The following is a 23,720-nucleotide window of genomic DNA, read 5'->3' on the forward strand; positions in this document are numbered from 1 at the left end:
ACACACACACACACACACACACACACACACACACACACACACACACACACACACACACTTACTTTCCTATATGTTTATTACTCAGTATTTTTAATTAATAGTTAAGTTTGGAATTTGACATTCAAAGTGTCAGCCTTGATCTACATTTTCTTTTTCCCCTGCCTCGCAAAAAATGGTTTAAATTAGTTAAATCAATTTTTGGAGATAGAGATGATGGGAAACTATTTGTACTGTTTTTAGATGCTTTTGTGATGCCCTTAGATTACAAATTCTGAATATTATAAACTTAAACTGTGATCCTGCAAGCACTTTACATGCACGCTTAGCTTTCCACATGAGAGTGTAAAGTTAATTGTCTGCATAAGTGCTTTCAGAAAGAAGGCCTTCAGCTGTTCTTATACCTATCCCTAAGTTCTCAAAGCATTGCAAAGTTCTGATCAATGAGAGTTATGTGGCTAACACTCCACAGAACTTTTTGCATCCAGTGGAGCAAGTTAATGCCTCTTGCTGGTTTGTAAAGAATTATTCTTTTAAACACCCAAGATATATTTTTACTAATGAATCAGCTGCTTTTGGTTATTCTCTGATAAGTTATGAATGATGTCACTCACACAGTCCTAGAAATTAGAGCTGGAAAAGACTCACCAAATCATCTAGTCAGTCCCTGCCAGGACAAGATTTTTTTCTGTGCAATATATTCTTCACTGCTTTGTCAAGTTTCAAGCAACAAGGCATTCATCACTTTGCTTGGGAAGCCATTCCACACTCTTAAGACAATTAACGACTAGGTTGAGTATAAAAAAATGTGCGTACATTTTCCCTTTTTCAGTTTTATCCCATTTGCACCCACCAGTGCCTCCTTTTAATATCTTAAACAATTCCTCTCTCTCCTCAGCGTTTACACCCTTCAGAGTACTGTATATGGAATCTCATCCACTTTAGCTATCACTTAGCCAATTTTTTAGTTCTTTCACTATTTCCTCATAAGTCAATCTCTCCCAGCCCCTTAATCACTTCTCTCATTCTTCTTTGAATTCAGCTCCCATTTATTGACATTTTGCTAGTACTGAACTGCCCTGAACGCTATGGAGCATTTCCAGTGAAATGTCACGAATACATTTAGAGACTGGCTACAATCTTCCTACTCCTAGAATACTGCAGATAGTTCTGGACATTTCTATATAAGAACGATACCTCCATCCCTTTGCGTTTGCAGCCACAATGGGGTTGGTCTTTTTTGCTAACGTTTTTCCGTTGTCAGCTCAGGCCTAAGCTGCTTCCCATTCTCACCCCCAAATGTCCGAGAGTACCATTATTTTCCAAATATTTCCCTTAGATTATCTAGTTTTTGGTTTATTGAGGATTTAATACCAAGTAAAGACGAGTGGGAGGTAAGGAATATGGTAATTCTGCAAGTATTTGAAATGTCTAAATGCCCAGGAGGGAGAGGAATTGTTTAGAGTGATCCAAGGAGATAAAACAAAAAATTGTGTGATTGAAAATAAGGGAAGCAAAATTTCCTACCAGTGAGGTCTTAAGTAGGTTCTAGTAACAGTCTCCCAGAGGAAGTAGTGGAAGTCCCGTCACTTAAGCCAGTTAAAACTAGATAGAACAAAACACTCATTACTCTCTGGGTAACAAAGGGAGAGACAGAATAATCTAAATGGGTTTTGCATCCTTAGTTTCTGCGAGTCTATAAATTTATGGTCTTATCAATAAATGTAGTATTTTCTAATGCTAATTAGCCAGTCGATTTCTAAAAGATATGCTGTCGTTCAAACAGGAATTAATTTAGTGAAGGTCCTATGGCCTGTTTTATGCAGAAGGTCAGACTAGATGATCACAGTGGACCCTTACGGCCTTATAATCTCAGAATCTCTTAATAATCGTCTCCCCACTATACACAGTTTCTAGAGTGCTCCTGATGATCAGCATCACACTCCTCTATTACACCGCTAGCCAGGCCTCATGTTGCTTCATAAGACAAAATTGACTTAGGTTCCACATTAAATTTCGATCATTGGAAGCAAGCATGACAACTGCCATCATGGCCAACACAGGAGCTGAACCATGGACCTCCTGAGCTAAAAACAGGAGTGTCTGTAACTTGAGCCAAAGAGCCAGTCTCTGTGGGTGGAGCTGTGACAGTCTGGTATCCAATGGGGCTGGGGCACAGAGTGAGATATTTAATGCCCACAGACCAGGGGGTTACACAAGAAAAACAAAATAAAATTGTTCATTACTTAGGTTGTGGTAGAGTCCACAGTGTGCTAGGCACATTTCAAATATATATGAGGAGAAAGCCCAGCTTACAATCAAAAAGACAGCAAAGGGATGAAAGGTAAAAGAAAGGGATGCAGTGTACGGTCAGAGAGCTGGCACACATATATTGTTCCAGAGCTTGTTTGTTTCCTAGGTTGGGGTTTTGTACACACAAACTTTTAACTACTCTGTCTAGTAGTCAGAAGAGCTGTGTATGATGAGAGGCTAGGGGTGTAGTGGCCTGGCATATCCGTTTGGAGAGGATGCTCCATACATGTTCTCACAAACTGAGCGGTCTTGTTGAACGCTTATTTTTATTGAAAACACCTCTCAAATTTGGCAGCAAATAGATCCTGGAAATCGGACATCTTATTTGTAATATAAAAAATAAAGTTTGGTTGTGGTGTCGGTCTGTGGGTAGCATTGTATCCATCTACCCAATGTTTCTCTAAAATATAAATGGGGAGCATTATTTTGGGTTAATAAACCCCAATTCCATTAGTAAAACATATCACCTTGGATTCACAAATTGTTGTACTGTGACATATCTGTAGTGTGATCTTTTTAAAGGACCATTCCTGCTGTAAAAACCCAATCCATAGATACGGAAGTGCCTGGGTAGCTGTAATATATGCAGCTTTTAAATCTTCCTTTTCAAAATGTGCAATATGTATAACCATACTCCACTGCCTGAATATCTGCTTTCTTGTCACAGTGAATTAAATATAAGCAGTTCCAACGGCAGTAAGAAGGTGGACCCACAATAGAGGCCAAATCGTTATTTAGACAGCTTCAGGCTACTGAGATTCTGCTGGTTTTAACACTTACCAGCAAGTGTTTGCATGCATTTATTATCAAAGTTATTGCTTGTATAGTTTAAAACATTAGCTCTGAATTGAAACATTTCAGAGACTCCTCCCTGAGGGCGTCTATTAGAGCTGAAAGTTTGATCGTTCTGGTGCGTTAATGGTAACTTTACTTTTGTGTGTCTGTAAATGAATTGGGACAGTGATAGTTACAAAATTTCTGTGTCCGATCAAAATTAATTCAAGGTGCGGGCCTGACCGTCTCTCTCATCTGCCCTTCATTCAAAGTTTTTTCTACATATTTTAAAGAGGTGTCTTCCATATTTCCTCCTTAGCGTGGCAAGAGCTCTGCTTCTGACATTCTCTGCATAAAACAGATGTCCTGAATACTCTATTTATCATCTAGGGTTATTAGGAGTGAAAGACCAAGTCAGCCTGGAAGATAGCTTTATTGTGGAATGTTATAAGTCAGTTACAAGGTTCTTTAGACTATCTACATTATAGCAAACAGCACAGGTGAAAACATAGTAGACAGAGCCATCGAGTGCTTCAATTTGTTTTGCAGTCATTCCCCCTAGTGGTTATGTTAGATAACTACCATGAGAGCCTTTTTATTCCACGGACTCTCTTCTGATCTCAAATACACTATAATCTACTGCTCTTACAGTCGCATGTTGTAGCTGATTTTTACAAGATATGCAGTCATACAAAAACCCATTTATTGAAGATCTTATCAAGAAAAAATTGGCTTCCGAGTGGCACATTTAAATCACCTTCTGTACCAGATGACTGGAGGATAGCTAATGTGATGCCAATTTTTAAAAAAGGCTCCAGAGGTGATCCCAGCAATTACAAGCCGGTAATACTAACTTCAGTACTCGGCAAACTGGTTGAAACTATAGTAAAAAACAGAATTATCAGACACATAGATGAACACGATTTGTTGGGGAAGAGTCAACATGGTTTTTGTAAAGAGAAATCATGCCTCATCAATCTATTAGAATTCTTTAAGCGGTCAACAAGCATGTGGACAAGGGTGATCCAGTGGTTATAGTATACTTAGATTTTCAGAAAGCCTTTGACAAGGTCCCTCACCAAAGGCTTTTAAGCTAAGTAAGCTGTCATGGGATAAGAGGGAAGATCCTCTCATGGTTCGGTAACTGGTTAAAAGATAGGAAACAAAGGGTAGGAATAAATGGTCAGTATTCAGAATGGAGAGAGAAGTAAATAGTGGTGTCCCCCAGGGGTCTGTACTGGGACAAGTACTGTTTAACATATTCATAAATAATCTGGAAAAAGGGGTAAACAGTGAGGTGGCAAAATTTGCAGATGATACAAAATTACTCAAGATAGTTAAGTCCAAAGCTGACTGCAAAGAGTTACAAAGGGATCTCACAAAACCGGGTGACTGGGCAACAAAATGGCAGATGAAATTCAATGTTGATAAATGCAAAGTAATGCACATTGGAAAACATAATCCCAACTGTACATATAAAATGATGGGGTCTAAATTAGCTGTTACCACTCAAGAAAGAGATCTTAGAGTCATTGTGGATAGTTCTCTGAAAACATCCACTAAATGTACAGCGGCAGTCAAAAAAGCTAACAGAATGTTGGGAATCATTAAGACAGGGATAGATAATAAGACAGAAAATATCATATTACCTCTCTATAAATCCATGGTATGCCCACATCTTGAATATTGCATGCAGATGTGGTCACCCCATCTCAAAAAAGATGTATTGGAATTGGAAAAGGTACAGTAAAAGGCAACAAAAATGATTAGGGGTATGGAACAGCTTCCTTATGAGGAGAGATTAATAAGACTGGGACTTTTCAGCTTGGAAAAGAGATGACTAAGGGGGGATATGATTGAAGTCTATAAAATCATGACTGGTGTGGAGAAAGTAAATAAGGAAATGTTATTTACTCCTTCTCATAACACAAGAACTAGGGGTCACCAAATAAAATTAATAGGCAGCAGGTATAAAACAAACAAAAGGAAGTATTTCTTCACACAATGCACAGTCAACTGGTGGAACTCTTTACCAGAGGATGTTGTGAAGGCCAAGACTATAACAGGGTTCAAAAAAGAACTAGATAAATTCATGGAGGATAGGTACATCAATGACTGTTATCCAGGATGGGCAGGGATGGTGTCCCTAGCCTCTGTTTGCTGAGGCTGGGAGTGGGCGACGGGATGGTGATCGCTTGGTAATTGCCTGTTCTGTTCATTCTCTCTGAGGCACCTGCCATTGGCCACTGTTGGAAAACAGGATACTGGGCTAGATGGAACTTTGGTCTGACCCTGTATAGCCGTTCTTATGTTTAAAGTTTCCGAGCAGTCTTGCTAATCAAACTGAGTGTAGATAAAATGCAGATACACTTTCAGTGAACTGACAATCTAACAGGCAAAAAATGTAACACTGACAGAGCAAAGATCAGTTCAATAGCCAACTCTTAAATCTAGGCAATTTTCCACCAGAGGCATATTGTAAAAGGGGAATGTATAGGCTTTGTTGCAAGAATTGTGTAAGACACAAGCAGTCAAGTTAGAAGTTTTCTAAGGCTAGGTCTACACTACCCGCCTGAATCGGCGGGTAGAAATCGACCTCTCGGGGATCGATTTATCGCGTCCCATCGGGACGCGACAATCGATCCCCGAATCGACGCTCTTACTCCACCAGCGAAGGTGGGAGTAAGCGCCGTCGACGGGAAGCCGCAGAGGTCGATTTTGCCACCGTCCCTACAGCGGGGTAAGTCGGCTGCGATACGTCGAATTCAGCTACGTTATTCGCGTAGTTGAATTTGCATATCTTAAATCGACCCCCCCCCCCGTAGTGAAGACGTAGCCTAAAATAGCATTTATTGCGGTACTGTTTTGTATAGAAAATCTATTGAGAGCAATTTTAAGAAGTGTCTAAAAAGATTGTTGTTTTCCTCTCCTTCCAAGATTTATATAGTAGGGCTCTTGACAGCCTGGCTTTACAATAGTTTCTTTTTAAAGTTCTCTCTTTCATTTTTTCTCTAAAATATGTGGCCTGTACAAAGTACCTGATGGTGCTGTGTGGCAAAGGATTTATAAGCACTTCTTTGGAATGACCTGCATGACTCACTCATGGCTTTAGCATTATGAGTGAGTCGATTCCAAACATACATAACTGTTCCCATGGGGGGAAGCAGTAGACATGATATATCTTGATTTTAGTAAGACTTTTGACACAGCCACACATGACATTCTTATAAGCAAACTAGGGAAATGTGGTCTAGATGAACTAAAGTAAGTGCACAACTGGTTGAAAGATCTTACTCAAAAAGTAGTTATCAGTGGTTCGCAGTCAAATTGGGAGGACGTATCTAGTGGGTGCTGCTGGGGTCTATCCTGGGTCCAGTACTATTCAATATTTTATTAATGACTTCGATAATGGAGAGTATGCTCATAACATTTGTGGAAGCTGGGAAGGGTTGCAAGCACTTTGGAGGACAGGATTAGAATTTGAAAGGATCTTGACAAATTGGAGAATTGGTCTGAATTCAATAAGATTAAATACAATAAAGACAAGTGCAAAGTACTTCACTTAGAAAGGCAAAATCAAATGTATAACTACAAAATGGAGAATAACTGGCTAACTGTAAAGGATCTGGGGGCTATAGTGGATCACAAATTGAATATGAGTCAGCAATATGATGCAGTTGTGAAAAAGGCTAATATCATTCTGGGGTGTATTAACAGGCCTCAACTGGAGTACTGTGTCCAATTTTGCGTGCCACACTTTAGGAAAGATGTGGACAAATTGGAGAGAGTCCAAAGGAGCAACAGAAATGATGAAAGGTTTAGAAAACCTAACCTGTGAGGAAAAGTTTAAAAAAAATGCTGGTCATGTTTAGTCTTGAGAAAAGAAGACTGAGAGAGGACCCGGTAAGTCTTCAATTATATTAGGGGCTGTTACAAAGAGGACGGTGATCAATTGTTCTCCATGTCCACCGAAGGTCGGACAAGAAGTAAGGGGCTTAATCTGCAGCAAGGGAGATTTAGGTTAGATGTTAGGAAAAACTTTCTAACATAAGGATAGTTACACACTGGAACAGGTTACTAAAGGAGGTTGTGGAATCTCTGTCCTTGGAGGTTTTTAAGAAGAGGTTAGATAAACACCAGTCAGGGATGATCTAGATTTACTTGGTTCTGCCTCAGCTCAGGGGACTAGATAATCTCTCAAAGTCCCTTTCAGCCCTACATATCTATGATTACTATCCTAACTTTTCAGATTTAAAATCTGATTTATCAGAACGTTGCACAGGTAAAGCAGGTGCTGTGTAACTCATTGGAAAGCCATCTGCCTATCTTAGGGTACTTATCTGTCCCCTGCTATCATCATATCGGAGTGCCTCGTGATCTTTAATGTATTTATCTTCACAATACCTCTGTGTGATAGGAACCAGCTTCCCTATTTTACAAACGGGGACCTAAGGCACAGAGAGGCTCAGTGACTTCCCAGTGTCATACAGGAAGACTTGGGTGCTGCAAGGAATTTAACGCTGTTTTTTTTTTTAGTCCCATCTTAGTGTCCTAACCACTGGCAATCCTTCCTGTCTTAGAAATCTTGTTCCTTGACTGTGAGCCACAGCTTTGGACTGATCTGTCAGCGAAAATTTGGCACGAGTCTGCTTTTCAGAATACAAAGGATGGGGACCAGAAAAAGCTAGAAATTTCCCTTTTCCATTAAGATGCTTCCATTTCTAGTCCTGGATTAGTCAAGACATAGCAGATCTTAAACTTCTTGCAGCTCTGGGAACGAGTAGTGCTTTTGCTGCGCTTCAGCCCAGAATAACTTGTGGGGGAGGACAGATGGGAAAAACCTTTAGTTGAAGTCAATTGCAATGGATTAATGGGCAGGATGCAGGTGAGGTACAGTAGTCAAAAGTGCATGATATATGCAATTTATCACATGGCTCTGTGTATGGATATCACCACAACATATCTGAGGGGGCGCAGGGGGGAGGTGTGCATGTATACATGTGAGGGTATATATTCCTTATATATAATATGTGTGTGGTGTATATGTATAATACGATCCAGGAAATAACTAATTCATTCCCAAAGAAAAATAGAGTAAAATTATGTTCCAGGCTAGGGCTCTGTGTGACTTGTAGCAGTTGAATATGAATGTGAACCTATTCCCTGCATGCTGTAATTCATATTCACTGAAACCAGAAATAATGCAATTCCTCTGATTGAGGAGAACCCATGTGCAGTACAAATTCAAAATCTTCCATTATTTGTGAAATAGCAACTAGATAAATGGTGACTAGCATAGATTTGAGGAAACATTAGCCTGGTTGCCTTTCAGACTAGGGGGAAAAGTTCTTATCTGAATTTTCATATAACATTCAGCATACATGTTTCCCTCCCAAAACAGTGTTCAGATTAAATGACACCTTTATCCTCCAACCCATTCTGCACCAGGGTTAGAAGAATCATACTTTCATTTGTATCTTCTTGTTACAATGCATCATGTTAACGGAGAACTATGAATTCATTCATTGACAGATTAATAGTGTGTATGCTAATGTATATTTTTACATCTTTTAAATGCCTTGTTCATAGCTCTTTAAGTCACTCAGTCTAAGGGCAGGTCTACACTGGGGGGGGGGATCGATCTAAGATACGCAACTTCAGCTACGTGAATAGCATAGCTGAAGTCGAAGTATCTAAGATCGAATTACCTGGGGTCCACACAGCGTGGGATCGACAGCCACGGCTCCCCTGTCGACTGCGCTACCGCCGCTCGCTCTGGTGGAGTTCCGGAGTCGACGTTGAACGCGTTCGGGGATCGATATATCGCGTCTTAACGAGACGCGATATATCAATCCCGGATAAATCGATTGCTACCCGCCAATACGGCGGGTAGTGAAGACGTACCCTAAGTAATGTTTAGTTCAGCCTGTAATATGAGGTATAAAAGCAACACAGAGCAGACAGCATTAATTATTGGAAGTAGCATAATGGCTGACCTGATAAAAGATTAACTGGTACTTTACAGTATTTATTTATGGACATTAGAGCTGTCAGGTTATCTAACTACACTTGAAAGGCTTGGGACAATAGCTGTACTGATGGTAATGATGTCAATTTCCCTATTGTTGTTTTTTTTGCAGGTCACTGCCAGAGGATTTGGTCCATTGTTACAGTTTGCCTACACTGCTAAGCTGTTACTCAGCAGAGAAAACATCCAGGAGGTCATCCACTGTGCTGAATTCCTGCGCATGCACAACCTGGAGGACTCCTGCTTCAGTTTCCTTCAGACTCAGCTGCTGAACAATGAAGATGGCCTGTTCCTGTGCAAAAAGGATACCACCTGTCAGAGAATGCACGATGAAGAGAACTCTGATGGAGAAGAGGAGGAAACTATGGAATCAGAGACTTCAAAGATATCCTGCCCAAGGGAAAGAATGCATCAGGAACCCTTTAACTTTGAATCCACTAGTTCTGGAGCAGACAAGGAAGAAGGGATGCTGCCTGACTCTGACATGCTGAGAGATAGCAAGGACAGTTTGGACAAAGACTCAGTAACACGGTACCCAAGATATAAGAAATACCAGCTTGCTTGTACCAAGAATGTCTACAACACATCACACATCAGTACCTCAGGTTTTGCAAGCACATTCAGTGAAGAGAGTTCTGGAAATGGCCTCAAATCAGGACTTGCTGTGGGGCAGATAAAAAGCGAACCTCAGAATGAGGAAAACGATGAAGAAAGCATCACGCTTTGCCTGTCTGGAGATGAACCTGACATCAGGGATAAAGAAGGGGATGTTGAAATGGACAGGAAACAGCCAAGTCCCACTTGTGTTGACAGGTCTAAAAGTGTGTCCTCTCCTTCCTGCTTAAGGTCTTTCTTCAACAGAACAAAAAGCGTAGATTTGGTTGGCTTCCCCAGTACTTCCCAACAGCACTTTGCCAGGGGTCCAGCATGCCCTTTGGACAAAGGGACAACTCAGGGTGACCAGAAAACTGACTACAGCCCTTTCACAGGGAATTATGGACAGTCCCATGCCATTCAGAAGGATACTTCCAACTTCACAATGGGATCGCCACTCAGAGGGCCTGGTTTTGAAGCACTCTGTAAACAGGAAGGTGAACTGGACAGGAGGAGTGTTATATTCTCTTCAAATGCTTGTGACCAAGTAAACACTTCAGTGCATTCATATTCTGGTGTGAGCAACTTGGACAAAGACCTCACTGAGACTGTGCCAAAGGGTCTGTGGGCTGGAGGCAGCCAATCCCTTCCTAGTTCACAGACCTATTCCCACAGTGGACTGACAGCTGATCACTTGCCAGGAAGGATGCGGCCTAATACCAGCTGCCCGGTGCCAATTAAAGTTTGCCCTCGCTCTCCTCCTTTGGAAACCAGAACCAGGACCTCTAGCTCATGTTCCTCCTACTCATATGCAGAGGATGGCAGTGTTGGTTCTCCCTGTAGCCTCCCTCTGTGTGAGTTTTCATCTTCCCCCTGTTCCCAAGGAGCTCGATTCCTGGCCCCTGAACATCAGGAGCCAGGCATGATGGGAGATGGAATGTACAACCAAGTCAGACCCCAGATTAAATGTGAGCCATCCTATGGAACAAACTCCAGTGATGAGTCTGGGTCGTTCTCAGAAGCAGACAGTGAATCATGTCCTGTGCAAGACAGAGGACATGAGGTAGGGAATTAAGATAAGTACACATGTAACAGTCATTGTGACCCATTGAATCAGTCCTTTATTCTCTTAAATAACTTTTGGCATTTGCCCAGCACTTTCTAATTTACAGAGGCAAACGGTAATATGTATTCATCTCCTCGTCAACTGAATCTGCATGGTTAACAGAGGAGAGATCATGAATAGCTGTGTTGAGTTCCTAGAGACTTGGCACTTACTGAAATTTTAATATTAAACAAGCAGCAGCAAACAGCTGAATTATGAGAGTAAATTTATGTTCACAGAAATGCTGCCCACCTCTCTTTTTCTTTCTTGCACCTAGCCAAAAATATATCTATTGTAAGGAATTAAAGTATATTTTCACTCTTAAACTGTACTGTTTCCTCCAGCTTGGTTTATAGAGTGTAATATTATGGTAGCACTTACAGGGCCCAAGATTATGGCCTTGTAGAAGTAGGCATGGCCCTGTATAAACAGAGTCCCTGCTCCAAATCACTTGCAATCTGTATGAGACAGACAAAGGGTGGGAGGGGAAACAACTAACCTAAAGTCACACAGCTGGTCAGTGACAGAGCTAGGAACAGAACCCAGGTTCGCTTCCTCCCAGTCTCATGGCCTATCCTCTAAACCAGTAGTGGGCCACCTGCGGCTCGAGGGCAGCATGCAGCCCATCAGGGTAATCTAATTGCGGGCCGCGAGACATTTTGCTAACACTGACCGTCCGCAGGCACGGCCCTCTGCAGCTCCCAGTGGTCACAATTTGCTGCTCCCGGCCAATGGGAGCTGTGGGAAGCAGCGGGCCGCAGTGATGTGCTGGCCGCCTCTTCCCGCAGCTTCCATTGGTCGGGAATGGTGAACCGCAGCCATTGGGAGTTGCAGGGGGCAGTGCCTGCAGATGGTCAATGTCACCAAAATGTCTCATGCCCCGCAGGCCACAGTTGCCCACCACTGCTCTAAACTGTGCAGCCTCCCTATGTGTTGTCTTTATTTGCAACCAGTGAGCTTTGCCTCTCATCAAATTGATTATTTGGATTGTACTTCCTGCCTAGGACCACTCTTTCCTCGTTACTGAAGAACTGTAGCAGACAGTTGCATAAAACATCGAGGATTGTTATCCGTGAATTTACAGAAACGATTGAGAGAAGCAGGGAAAGTGTATGGGACCAAGAAACAAGCTGTGAATTTCCATGCAGCACTGACAAATGTTCTTCCATCAGTGAGAAGAAATAGGGTAATTTACAAAGGCAAAAAGGCCAGGTATAAATGCTGTGGTGGCTGTTCACTAACTAGGAGTGAGTATTTCAGTGTAAATTTATAAGCTTGGGAGAATGAAGGTACAGTGCATAGCTTGAGAGCTGAAAAGAGAATGGGTGTTTTTACAGAATTCCATTAGGGAATTGAGGCAAGTGTACTGGAGTAATTTCTATATGGAACTGCATATCTGCTGTCCTGGGTCAGAACAATAAAACATTGCCTTGAGACCTGCTGCTCTAGCATGGAAAGCAGGTAAATTCATTGCCTGGGTTAGCATATGTTGTGAGAGCCTAGGATAGAACTGACTGGACTCAGGCCCACAGGGGTGAAAAGAGAAAGAGAGGGACACAAAAAACCCGTTATTTTATGCCCCACTTCTACCAATTGCTGCTATGTATTGTTATTCCTGCCTTCTTCCTGAGGTGTGGTTCATAGAATCATAGAAGATTAGGGTTGGAAGAGACCTCAGGAGGTCATCTAGTCCAATCCCCTGCTCAAAGCAGGATCAACCCCAACTAAATCATCCCAGCCAGAGCTTTGTCAAGTCGGACCTTAAAAACCTCTAAGGATGGAGATTCCACCACCTCCCTATGTAACGCATTCCAGTGCTTCACCACCTTCCTAGTGAAATAGTGTTTCCTAATATCCAACCTAGACCTCCCTCACTATAACTTGAGACCATTGCTCCTTGTTCTGTCACCTGCTACCACTGAGAACAGCCTACCTCCATCCTCTTTGGAACCCCCTTTCAGGTAGTTGATGGCTGCTATCAAATACCCCCTCACTCTTCTCTTCTGCAAACTAAATAAGCCTGTTTCCCTCAGCTTCTCCTCATAAGTCATGTGCCCCAGGCCCTAATCATTTTTGTTGCCCTCCGCTGAACTCTCTCCAATTTGTCCACATCCTTTCTGTAGTGGGGGGCCCAAAACAGGACACAGTACTCCAGATGTGGCCTCACCAGTGCCGAATAGAGGGGAATAATCATTTCCCTCGATCTGCTGGCAATGCTCCTACTAATGCAGCCCAATATGCCATTAGCCTTCTTGCTTACAAGGGCGCACTGTTGATTCATATCCAGCTTCTCGTCCACTGTAATCCCCAGGTCCTTTTCTGCAGAACTGCCGCTTAGCCAGTCGGTCCCCAGCCTGTAGCAGTGCATGGGATTCTTCCATCCTAAGTGCAGGACTCTGCACTTGTCCTTGCTGAACCTCATCAGATTTCTTTTGGCCCATTCCTCCAATTTGTCTAGGTTACTCTTTACCCTATCCCTACCGTCCAGTGTATCTACCTCTACGCCCAGCTTAGTGTCATCCATAAACTTGCTGAGGGTGCAATCCGCCCCATCATCCAGATCATTAATGAAGATGTTGAACAAAACTGGTCCCAGGACCGACCCCTGGGGCACTCCGCTTGATACCAGCTGCCAACTAGACATTGAGCCGTTGATCACTACCCGTTGAGCCCGACAATCTAGTCAGCTTTCTATCCACCTTATAGTCCATTCATCCAATCCATACTTCTCTAACTTGCTGGCAAGAATACTATGGGAGACTGTATCCAAAGTCTTTGCTAAAGTCAAGGTATATCACGTCCACTGCTTTTTCCCATATCCACAGAGCCAGTTATCTCTTCATAGAAGGCAATCAGGTTGGTCAGGCATGACTTGCCCTTGGTGAATCCATGCTGACTGTTCCTGATCACCTTCTTCTCCTCCAAGTGCTTCAAAATGGATTCCTTGTGGACCTGCTCCATGATTTTCCCAGGGGCTGAAGTGAGACTGACCGGTCTATAGTTCCCGGATTTTCCTTCTTCCCTTTTTTAAAGATGGGCACTATATTTGCCTTTTTATGATCATCTGGGACCTCCCCCGGATTGCCACAAGTTTTTCAAAAATAATGGCCAATGGCTCTGCAATCACATCAGCCAACTTCCTCATCACCCTCGGATGCATTAGATGCAGTCCCATGGATATGTGCATGTCCAGCTTTTCTAAATAGTCCTTAACCTGTTCTTTCAGCACTGAGGGCTGCTCACCTCCTCCCCATACTGTGCTGCCCAGTGCAGCAGTCTGGGAGCTGACCTTGTCTGTGAAGACCGAGGCAAAAAAAGTATTGAGTACTTCAGATTTTTCCACATCATCTGTCACTGGGTTGCCTCCCTCATTCGGTAAGGGGTCCCACACTTTCCCTGACCTTTTTCTTGTTGCTAACATACCTGTAGAAACCCTTCTTGTTACTCTTCACATCTCTTGCTAGCTACAACTCTAATTGTGCTTTGGCCTGCCTGATTTCACTCCTGCATACTCGAACAATATTTTTTATATTCCTCCCTAGTTATCTGTCCAAGTTTCCACTTCTTGTAAACTTCTCTTTTGTGTTTAAGCCCACCAAAGATTTCTCTGTTAAGCCAGCTGGGTCGCCTGCCATATTTACTATTCTTTCTGCACATCGGGATGGTTTGTTCCTGCGCCCTCAATAAAGCTTCTTTAAAATACAGCCAGCTCTCCTGGACTCCTTTTCCCCTCATAGTAGCCTCCCAGGGGATCCTGCCCATCAGTTCTCTGAGGGAGTCAAAGTCTGCTTTTCTGAAGTCCGGGGTCTGTATTCTGCTGCTCTCCTTTCTTCCTTTTGTCAGGATCCTGAACTCGACCATCTCATGGTCACTGCTGCCCAGGTTGCCACCCACTTCTACTTCCTCTATTAATTCTTCCCTGTTTGTGAGCAACAGGTCAAGGTGAACATGGCCCCTAGTTGGTTCCTCCAGCACTTGCACCAGGAAGTTGTCCCCAACACTCTCCAAAAACTTCCTGGATTGTCTCTACACTGTTGTATTGCTCTCCCAGCTGATGTCAGAGTGATTGAAATCCCTGATGAGAACCAGGGCCTGTGATCTAGAAACTTCTGTTAGTTGTCCAAATAAAGCCTTGTCTACCTCATCCTCCTGGTCTGGTGGTCTATAGCAGATGCCCATCACCCTTGTTGCTCTCACCTCTAAACTTAACCCAAAGACTCTCAACAGGCTTTTCTCCAGTTCCATACTGGAGTTCTGAGCAAACATACTGCTCTCTTACATACAATGCAACTCCTCCACCTTTTCTCCCCCGCCTGTCCTTCCTGAACACTTTATACCCATCCATGACAGTGCTCCAGTCATGTGAGTTACCCCACCAAGTCTCTGTTATTCCAATCACATAGTTCCTTGACTGTGCCAGGACTTCCAATTTTTCCTGCTTGTTTCCCAGGCTTCTTGCGTTCGTATACAGGCATCTAAGCTAAGTAGCCGATTGCCCTACTTTCTCAATATGAATCAGGAGGCCTCCCCTCTTGCACCATCCTCCTTGTGTTTCCTCCCCGTATCCCACTTCCCCACTTACCTCAGGGCTTAGGTCTCCATTCCCTGACGAACCTAGTTTAAAGCCCTCCTCGCTAGGTTAGCAAGCCTACCTGTGAAGATGCTCTTCCCTCTCTTTATTAGGTGGGTCCCATCTCTTCCTAGCAATCCTTCCTGGAACAACATCCCATGGTCAAAGAATCCAAAACCCTCTCTCCGACACCACCTGCACAACCAAGCATTTACTTCCATAATTCGATGGTCCCTACCTGGGCCTTTTCCTTCAACAGGGAGGATGGACGAGAACACGACTTGCGCCTCAAACTCCTTCATCCTTCTTCCCAGATCCACGTAGTCTGCAGTAACCCGCTCAAGGCAGTATCATTGGTGTCCATGTGGAGAAGTAGAAAGGGGTAGCGGTCCGAGGGCTTGATCAGTCTCAGCAGACTCTCCGTCACATCCCGAATTCTTGCTCCAGGCAAGCAGCACACTTCTCGAGTTTCCCAGTGTGGACGGCAGATGGATGATTCCGTCCCCCTTAGGAGGGAGTCCCTGACGACCACCACCACCTGTCTCCTCCTCTTGGGAGTGGTGGTAAGCGAACCCCCATCCCTAGGACAATGCATTCCATGCCTTCCGGTCAATGGGGTCTCCTTCTGATCCCTTCTCTCAGATGACTCTTCCAAATCATTCTCCACCGTTGTACCTGTGCAGGGAGCATGAAAATGGTTTCTTACCTTTATCTGCATTGGGGGTACATGGGTTCTCCTCTTTTTTCTTCTGGAGGTCACATGTTGCCAGTTTTCTCCCCCCGTTCTGCACTGCCCTCTCTGATTCTTCAGCATGCTGTACTTGCAGTACCAAACGCTGACTTCTATCCAGAAAGTCTTCATTTTCTCTGATGCAACACAGGGTTGATACTTGGGTCTCTAGTCCTTTAACCTTGTCTTCCAATATGGAGACCAGCTTGCACTTCATACAGACGAATTCGCTTCTATCCTTTGGAAGAAAGACAAACAAGGCACATCCTGTGCAGGTCACAACAGCTGATCACTCACTATCCGTATTGTCTTCCCTTCAGATGTTGTATTTACTGCTCACAGAAGCCTGAAAGGCAAAAAAACTCTGTGGGAACTTCCCACAGGCGAACTCCCAGGCAAACTCCCTCTGTTTGCCTCTCTTCTGTTCGTCACTCACTCAGTTCACAACTGGTGCCTCCCAAAACAGCAAGCCATAACCGTTACATGGAGGAGATTGGAGGGGGCTGTTTTATGCTTGGCTCTAAATAAAGGGTGGTGTGCAGCTGAACAGGCCCAGGAGGCATCGTGACTTGGAGTCACCATTTGTGGCAGTGAAGTAGTTTTGAAAGTGTGCATCTTTCTTCCTACTTCTGTGATGGGAGCGGGGTGGGGGGTGTGGGGAGAGGGGGGAAAGGGGAGATAGTGTTCCACCTCCTCTTGCCCCTTTGCTTCCTGGGGGGTGGGATATCCAGAGCATTGAACTGGACCCAGATCCGAGATCCAGGTCCTAAAGCAGCCACGTAGGAGTGGGTGAGGCCTCTTGCCCCTGAATGGCCATGTCACAATATTATTGCCCTATATTAGATGTCACATTTACAAGGGGGAACAAGACAGCAGGGAGAGGGTGGAGGAGAGAAGACAGTGATAGCACAAAATCATTCCGTTACTCAGTGAAGGCAAATGCATAGCATGGTGTAGTAAAGAGAATGGGAGGTTGGGATTTTTGTTATTGTTTTAAATGACTAATTAGCTGTCTTTGGCTGTGTGTGGATGCTGCAGCAGAAGTAAGTCTGAAGGAGTTGAATGAGGAGGATGGGGGGGCCTTGTGGATCGTCTCAGAGAGAGCTTTGTTTGCATACGGTGTGGCGAAGACAAAAGGAGGAAGACATTAATGGGAGAAACAGACAGATGGGGTATTGAAGCTGGCTTCAGAATGCCCTTGGCTGCAAGTTGTGGTCTAGTGGACTGAGCATAGGGCTGGGCATTAAGATGCTTGGCTTCTATTTCTGATTCTGCCATTGACTTTCTATGTAATACTGGGCAAGTCAATTCTCTGTGCCTCATGTACAAGACAGGAATTATGATAGTGCTTGTCCACTTTTGCAGGACACTTTAAGATGTATTGATGAAAAGTATTGTTAGTGGGAGTAAATTAATACTCCATGAGATGGTATTGATCTCTGAACCCAGATAAACAATCCAAGGTAACGGGAAATTAGATTGTGTGAGCACTAAGTCCCACTTCAGATCTTTGATTGAAAAGAGAATTTGAGAAGGCTATTCCAATAGAACAGCTGATAGAAATACAATGCAATCTCATTTAAGAAGTGTCTTATCATATAGACATCTCAAGAAACTCTATAATATCCATGTCCCTGGAAATTAGCTTCTGGTAAAGCCATCAAACAATGTAAAATACCTGGGGGTGTAGGGTGCATTTTCAAATCATTATGCCTAGTTTTAGCAACTCTGCTGCCAATCAGATCAGTAGGCAGCACATGTAATGTTCTGAAAATGTAACCACTGCTGTCAGCTGCCTCTTTATAGACTTTTCATTGGAGCTTTCTCCAACCTTGAAAATGTGATTTTTGCCCCTTGCCATCTTTATTACTTTGCAGACTGGTCTCTAGTTCCTCAGTCTCCATGCAGCATAAGATGAAATTATTCATGGGTTGTTTGTTTGTATTTTAAAGTGTAGCTGATGAAATAGTTGAGTGAGTATAATTAATCCCTAGTACCTAAGGGGCTATATTCTGCCTCCCCACTCACACTGAGCAGTAACTTGCTCCTTGAGTATTCCCATTGATTGCAATTTGTATGTATGGCTGATGGACTCTGACCCTCAGTTATCAAAGATCTAATGTCACTTGGATTTTAGACCTGTCATTCTTGATTTGGGTCCCAACGTGTCATCAGTGCCCAGACTTTGGTGACTTTGATCTCTTGGGGAATGTGGGCCACGCAGAAGCACATGTACTCAAATCAGTTAATTCAGAAAATATTTGGTGGTGGTGGGTGGGGAATGCCTCTGTGTTGTATGTCTCTTCCTTTGGAAAGATGGGGTTACTGATGTTTTTGTCTTCAATTACCTTTGATAGATAAAATAGCAGGTGCAAGCAGAAATATCCCTGTTACAATGCAGTACAGTTATAGGAGCAGAAAGGAGAGACTATCTGCACCAGAGTACTTTGAGCTGCTGTGATTTTATGGAATTGGCATATTGTTTAATGTAATGGCCAATTTCATACAAATCCTTCTCTTCACTCATTCCTCTCAGCCTCTGGAGAGTATTTAAAGTCAATTATTGGAATGTAATACCACTGACAAGAATACAGCTGTTTTTGCTTCACGACCAATTTCCAACAGTCTTGCTTAAAACAGCAAAAAAAAATAAGACCTTCCAGAACAGAAACGTTCTCCCCAATGATACTTTGTTTTCTTAAAATGTATATTCCTAAATATCCTTTTGCTGCTATAAAACAATCTGGGTGCAACCTGCCTGTAAACATCATTTGTAATGAAATCTATGTATTTGTTGCATCAGATTCTTCTGTGTTAGGTAAAAATAAAATCTAAACTCAGGTCACTTAGCTGCAGTTTTCCTGAAAAGAATAAACAAGGGCAGAAGGAGTTAGGAGGCTGAGTTTTCCAAGAAATATTAATATCTAAGGAATCACATTCAATATGTCTATCATTTGTATTTAAGAATTTCCCACTTGGATTTAGGGACTCACTTTTCAAAGGAAATTTTCACAAAAGCAGTGCTGGTACAATTGAGGATGTTAAAGACAAACTATCTTCAATGAGAGTCCAGACGCCTTCATGTCAAGTGACAGCTGGAACAGTTCTCTGCTCATCTGGTGACCAAAAACTAAATATTAAAGTTTTAAAGGGATCAGCAGTTTGAGAGGGAAGAAATATATTTGCTCCCTATGTTTGGAAGTGTTAATGAATTCCAGTCTGTGCCATGTAAAGTCAGCCCAGACAACCCGGTACTGGGTCCCTATTAATAAATGCAATAGTAATCTGTGATTTCTGGAGAGTTGTCACCCTTGTATCCAGTCTGATGGTCACATGTCCTTAGCCACAGTGCTGACTAGGAGCTGATCAGCTTCATTGGCCCACTGAAGTAGCATCCACATAATGAATGGTGGAAAAACTGTGGCTGCAGAGGGTGGGAGGAGTGGCAGACCAGAGTGAAAACTGTTGTCTGTAGAAGACTGTGGATGGGTGATACAGTGACTGGCAGGATCTAGGTGGGAGAAGGACTGTGGCTGGTGGAGAAAAAAGAGAAAAGAGTATATTGAAAGGGCAAGACAGAGTGAGCAGTCCTTAGACTTCCCATTCCAAAACTCTGTTATGCGTGATTATCCCACATATGTCTTGGTTTTCATCTTGTTAGGTTTGTTTGCCATAGGCTAGAAGGCCCCTTGTAGAGAAGGTTTTTGTTCTTTGTTCTTTAGACTTTGGCCTCTCATGGGTTTTCCACTGGGTAAGGAGGGGAGATTGTGGTCAGAAAAAGCAATTTCTGTAAGCTTTCACCACAGTGTACAAAAATAAATATATCACAGTGTTTGTGCAGGGGGAGCGGGGTTTTCAAAAGCCCCATTGTTGGCCTGACGCTGCTCCCGTTGGGAGCCAACACTATGACTTCAATGGCAGTCAAGTTGGGCCAATGTAGAGCGCTTTTGAGAATTCCCCCTTTAAATGCATTTTAGGAAAACAGTATCAGAAATAACAGCAGTGATTGTATCCTCAGAATATAACAAACAATTCTCACTCCCCACAAAAAGTCACTCCTAGAATACAATCCATATTTTAGATGTACTCACCAGGAGCTGCAAGCTGTGTCAGGGCCAAGCTGTTTAAGTACCACAGGCTGTCACTAGGCTGCCACTTTCAGTGTAAAAGAATGCGCTAGCAGTTTTTACGTTGTTGTGCAAACAAAGCAAATGCCAAAAGAGCAAGATTTTTTGGATCTGTGTTTAAAGATGCTGTCAATGTCTAGGGGTCCCTGCTTTATTACACACCCTTCCCTGTGGGCTCCTTCACTTGTTTTAATGTTGCTGCTAGGGTCAAGGAGGTTCCGCCACCTTGCTGGTATTTTGTTAGAGACTTGGCAGCCCAAGTAAGATGCTGTGGAAATTCAGTTAGAAATAAAAAGTGAAAAGCTAAAGATACTCACTAGATAGGAAAAATTCCAGTCACCTGATGGTCACATCTCTCATGTGGATTGTACTGGGCCTGATTCTGTCCCTTTATTCAGAAGAAAAGCAGCGATTAGTACAGTACATGAGCAGTGCAGTAGTAAATAGCACACTATCCAAGCTAGTGAAGCTTGAAAGAATTAATTGGTTATGTATGTCCCTTTCACTTGCTGAGTCAATGGCTGTCCCTGTCTATCTAGGTCACTACTAAATTGCTTAGCCATTCGATGTAGTGACATTTACACTGGCGTCCTCATGGTACTGATGAAGAAAAAGTCCCCAAAATCATAGGCAGATTTTAGTTTTCACAAGCGTTGTTTGGCCATCTTTCCTTTGTATGTATCATCCATAATTTAGGGGAGATATTAATTGCAACAATAGCAGAATGGGTTGGCATGTTTAGTGATGTAGGCTGCAGTATTTATGAGGTATCTTTGGTGAAGAACAGGGCCTCTGCTGTGATGTAAAAATCCAGGAGAAGTAATTGTATAGATAGTTAGATACTTAGATAGCTCCCTTCTCTAGGTGTATACCTTCTTCTGTAATAACTCACTGAAAGAATGTGGCTTCTGTGGATGTTTCTGACTTGAAATATCCCAAACTGGTTCTAGAAAATTCCTTAATCTCTGAAAGGCCAAGTTCAGAAAAGTTTCCTTTTTCTTTCAGAAGTAGCTCTTTGTTTAGTTTTATACAGCAGGCTACTCACCTTTGAGAGATTGCTAGAGACACGACCAGATCCTCAATTTGTGGGAATCCACATAGCTCCGTTGCAATTTATATCAGTCAAGAATCTGGCCCACAATCAGCCTAAAATATCGCTAGCTTCGTATAACTATACTATAGAATAGTTACTCACAGCAGCCACTCCACAGAAGCCTTTTTTTAGCTGAGAAATAGTTTCACTATTTAAAGGTGAAGAAAGTGGCATTACATTGAAAATAATGTGTAAAGTGAAAGAGACTGAGATTGGTGTTCTACCGCTGTCTTCCTTCTACTTTTTTAATCTCATGTAACTCTGCACATTGAAGTCAATGGAGTCACTCTACTTTTCCTGACGGAGAGCAGAATTGGGCCCAGTACATCCAAGTTTGCACATTCAACCCATGTCGTTTCTGAATCTGTTTCTATTTATTTTCCTATCTCCTTGCCCTGCTTCTCCCTGGCATTTACAAGTGGATTCCAGTGTATTGCCACATGAACTTTTCCCTGTGACATGAAATGCAGGCAAATTTCCTGTCTGCACATAAACAACTTTTTGAGCAAAACAATTAAAACTTGCTTTCACTCTTGGTTCAAAACTTGAACGTAAAAGCCTTATTTTTCCGGGTTAAACTGGGGTGTCTTCCAAAGGAATCCACAGACAATTTTTTTCAGGCACTGGCTTAAGAGCAAACCATATGACACTAAGTTTATGTTTACTGTCCAAAGGGTATGAAAGGGAAATCAAACATTCTTCATATCAGTAGGTAGTAGTCTGCAAACAAGGTAGTCCACATCACCATGTCTAAGGTCAATCTCTGTGTATATAAGCTAAGTATTGTTTTCCCTGGCAGCACCTGTTTGGTATTTCGTCTTCCATTAAACTGATCTGCAGTGTGATGTGTTATAATATTAGGCAGTCTCTGAGCCAGTTTCACAGAGACAGGGGGCAAAGTTCATTGCATGAAAACTGTGTGAAAGGATACAGTAGGTGCTTGTACCAAGTTTCACGTGGCTGGGGCTTGGAGAAAAATGGAGCAATGACATTAAAGTGCATGGAAATGCAAGCCAACAATAAAGAAGTGAGGAAATTGCTGGCATGTTTGCCGACCTGAAGAGATTAAATTATCATGAATGTCAAAGTGTGTTTTGTTATGTGTGTGTCCTTAGCAAACTATTGGATGTAAACAGACTGGAAAAAGGTGTTTTCATTTTAGAGTTATCTGTGCACTTAATCTCTTTATCGCCACATACTTGAAGGGCACTGGTTGACGGTGGTAATTGCATGTTTGAATATCAGAGGAGCCTTTTCATCAGAATCTTTTGGTTGGCTAGAGAAATTAAATGTAATTTCTCTGGTAGCCAATTATTAAGTACTGTATATTCTACTTCTTTAAATAGGAGTTGAACTGCATAATCACAGTAAAACTTAAAAGTTTACTGCCCTCTTTTGGTCAATGTAGATATGACATGAAAAAGACAGCATAGCTGTGTAGGTCCCAGGATATTAGAGAGAGAAGGTGGGTGAGGTAATATCTTGGACTGGACCAACTTCTGTTGGTGAGAGAGAGAAGCTTTTGAGCTAACACAGAGCTCTTCTTCAGGTCCTGATATGTGTAGCTTGAAAGCTTGTCTTTCTCACCAACAGAAGTTGGTCCAATAACCTTGTCTCACTAAAAGGAAAGTAAGGCTCCAATTTACAGTAATTTGGCCTTTTTGCACACAACTCTCATTTGCTCACAAAATATGTGAAACACAGTTTTTATGCCAGAAATTGCTTTGTTTCAATCCATCCAGCAACGTTTCCATTTTAACAGACATATTATCTGTCTCAAAGACTGTGTTTACAGCTTTAACTTCCATTAGAACATAAGAACGGCCATACTGGGTCAGACCAAAGTCCATCTAGCACAGTATCCTGTCTTCCGACAGTGGCCAATGCCAGGTGCTTCAGAGGGAATGAACAGAACAGGTAGCCATCAAGTGATCCATCCCGTCTTGTTTGTTTGTTTGTTTGTTTTAAATGCATATTCAGCGAGAACTGTGGGAGAAAGGGTTAGAATTTCAGAAATCAAAAGAGATGACTGATGTTTTTGCATTCAGCGATGGCATCAGAGCAGGAATACAAGAACTTAGAACAAATGTTTCGATTTCAATAACTGAGGTTTTAGATTTTTTCTAGTAAATGTGACTTTGTCTTATAAATTTTTTTTAAATGGAATTTTAGTAAAAGTCTTTTTTTTTTTTTACATATTTTAGTAAAGAAAGAATAAGGATTGTTGTTTTCAGTTACTCTGACCCTTCCAAGTGACATGGTGCACTGTTAATTTAGACTGCTTGTAAAACCAATCCTAGGTGTTGTTCTATATAACTGGTAATCACATTGATGTTTTCAGATTGCATTTTTAACATGGCAGCTAATCTGGGATTTAGTCCCACCGTTC

The 23,720-nt window shown here is 42.4% G+C and overlaps 1 protein-coding gene across 1 annotated transcript in view; it reads left to right on the forward strand.

Moving 5' to 3' along the window:
• The window catches only part of BACH2 (BTB domain and CNC homolog 2), a 138,275-nt gene that overhangs the window by 108,614 nt on the left and 5,941 nt on the right, over positions 1–23,720 (forward strand). Inside the window, exon 4 of the mRNA XM_024202727.2 lies at positions 9,225–10,769. Coding sequence (XP_024058495.1) covers positions 9,225–10,769 — 1,545 coding nt within the window. The remainder of the gene's footprint in view (positions 1–9,224; positions 10,770–23,720) is intronic.

The sequence above is a fragment of the Terrapene carolina genome, unplaced genomic scaffold (assembly GCF_002925995.2).
Source record: "Terrapene carolina triunguis isolate 2854851 unplaced genomic scaffold, T_m_triunguis-2.0 Scaffold42, whole genome shotgun sequence".
Lineage (NCBI taxonomy): Eukaryota > Metazoa > Chordata > Testudines > Emydidae > Terrapene > Terrapene triunguis.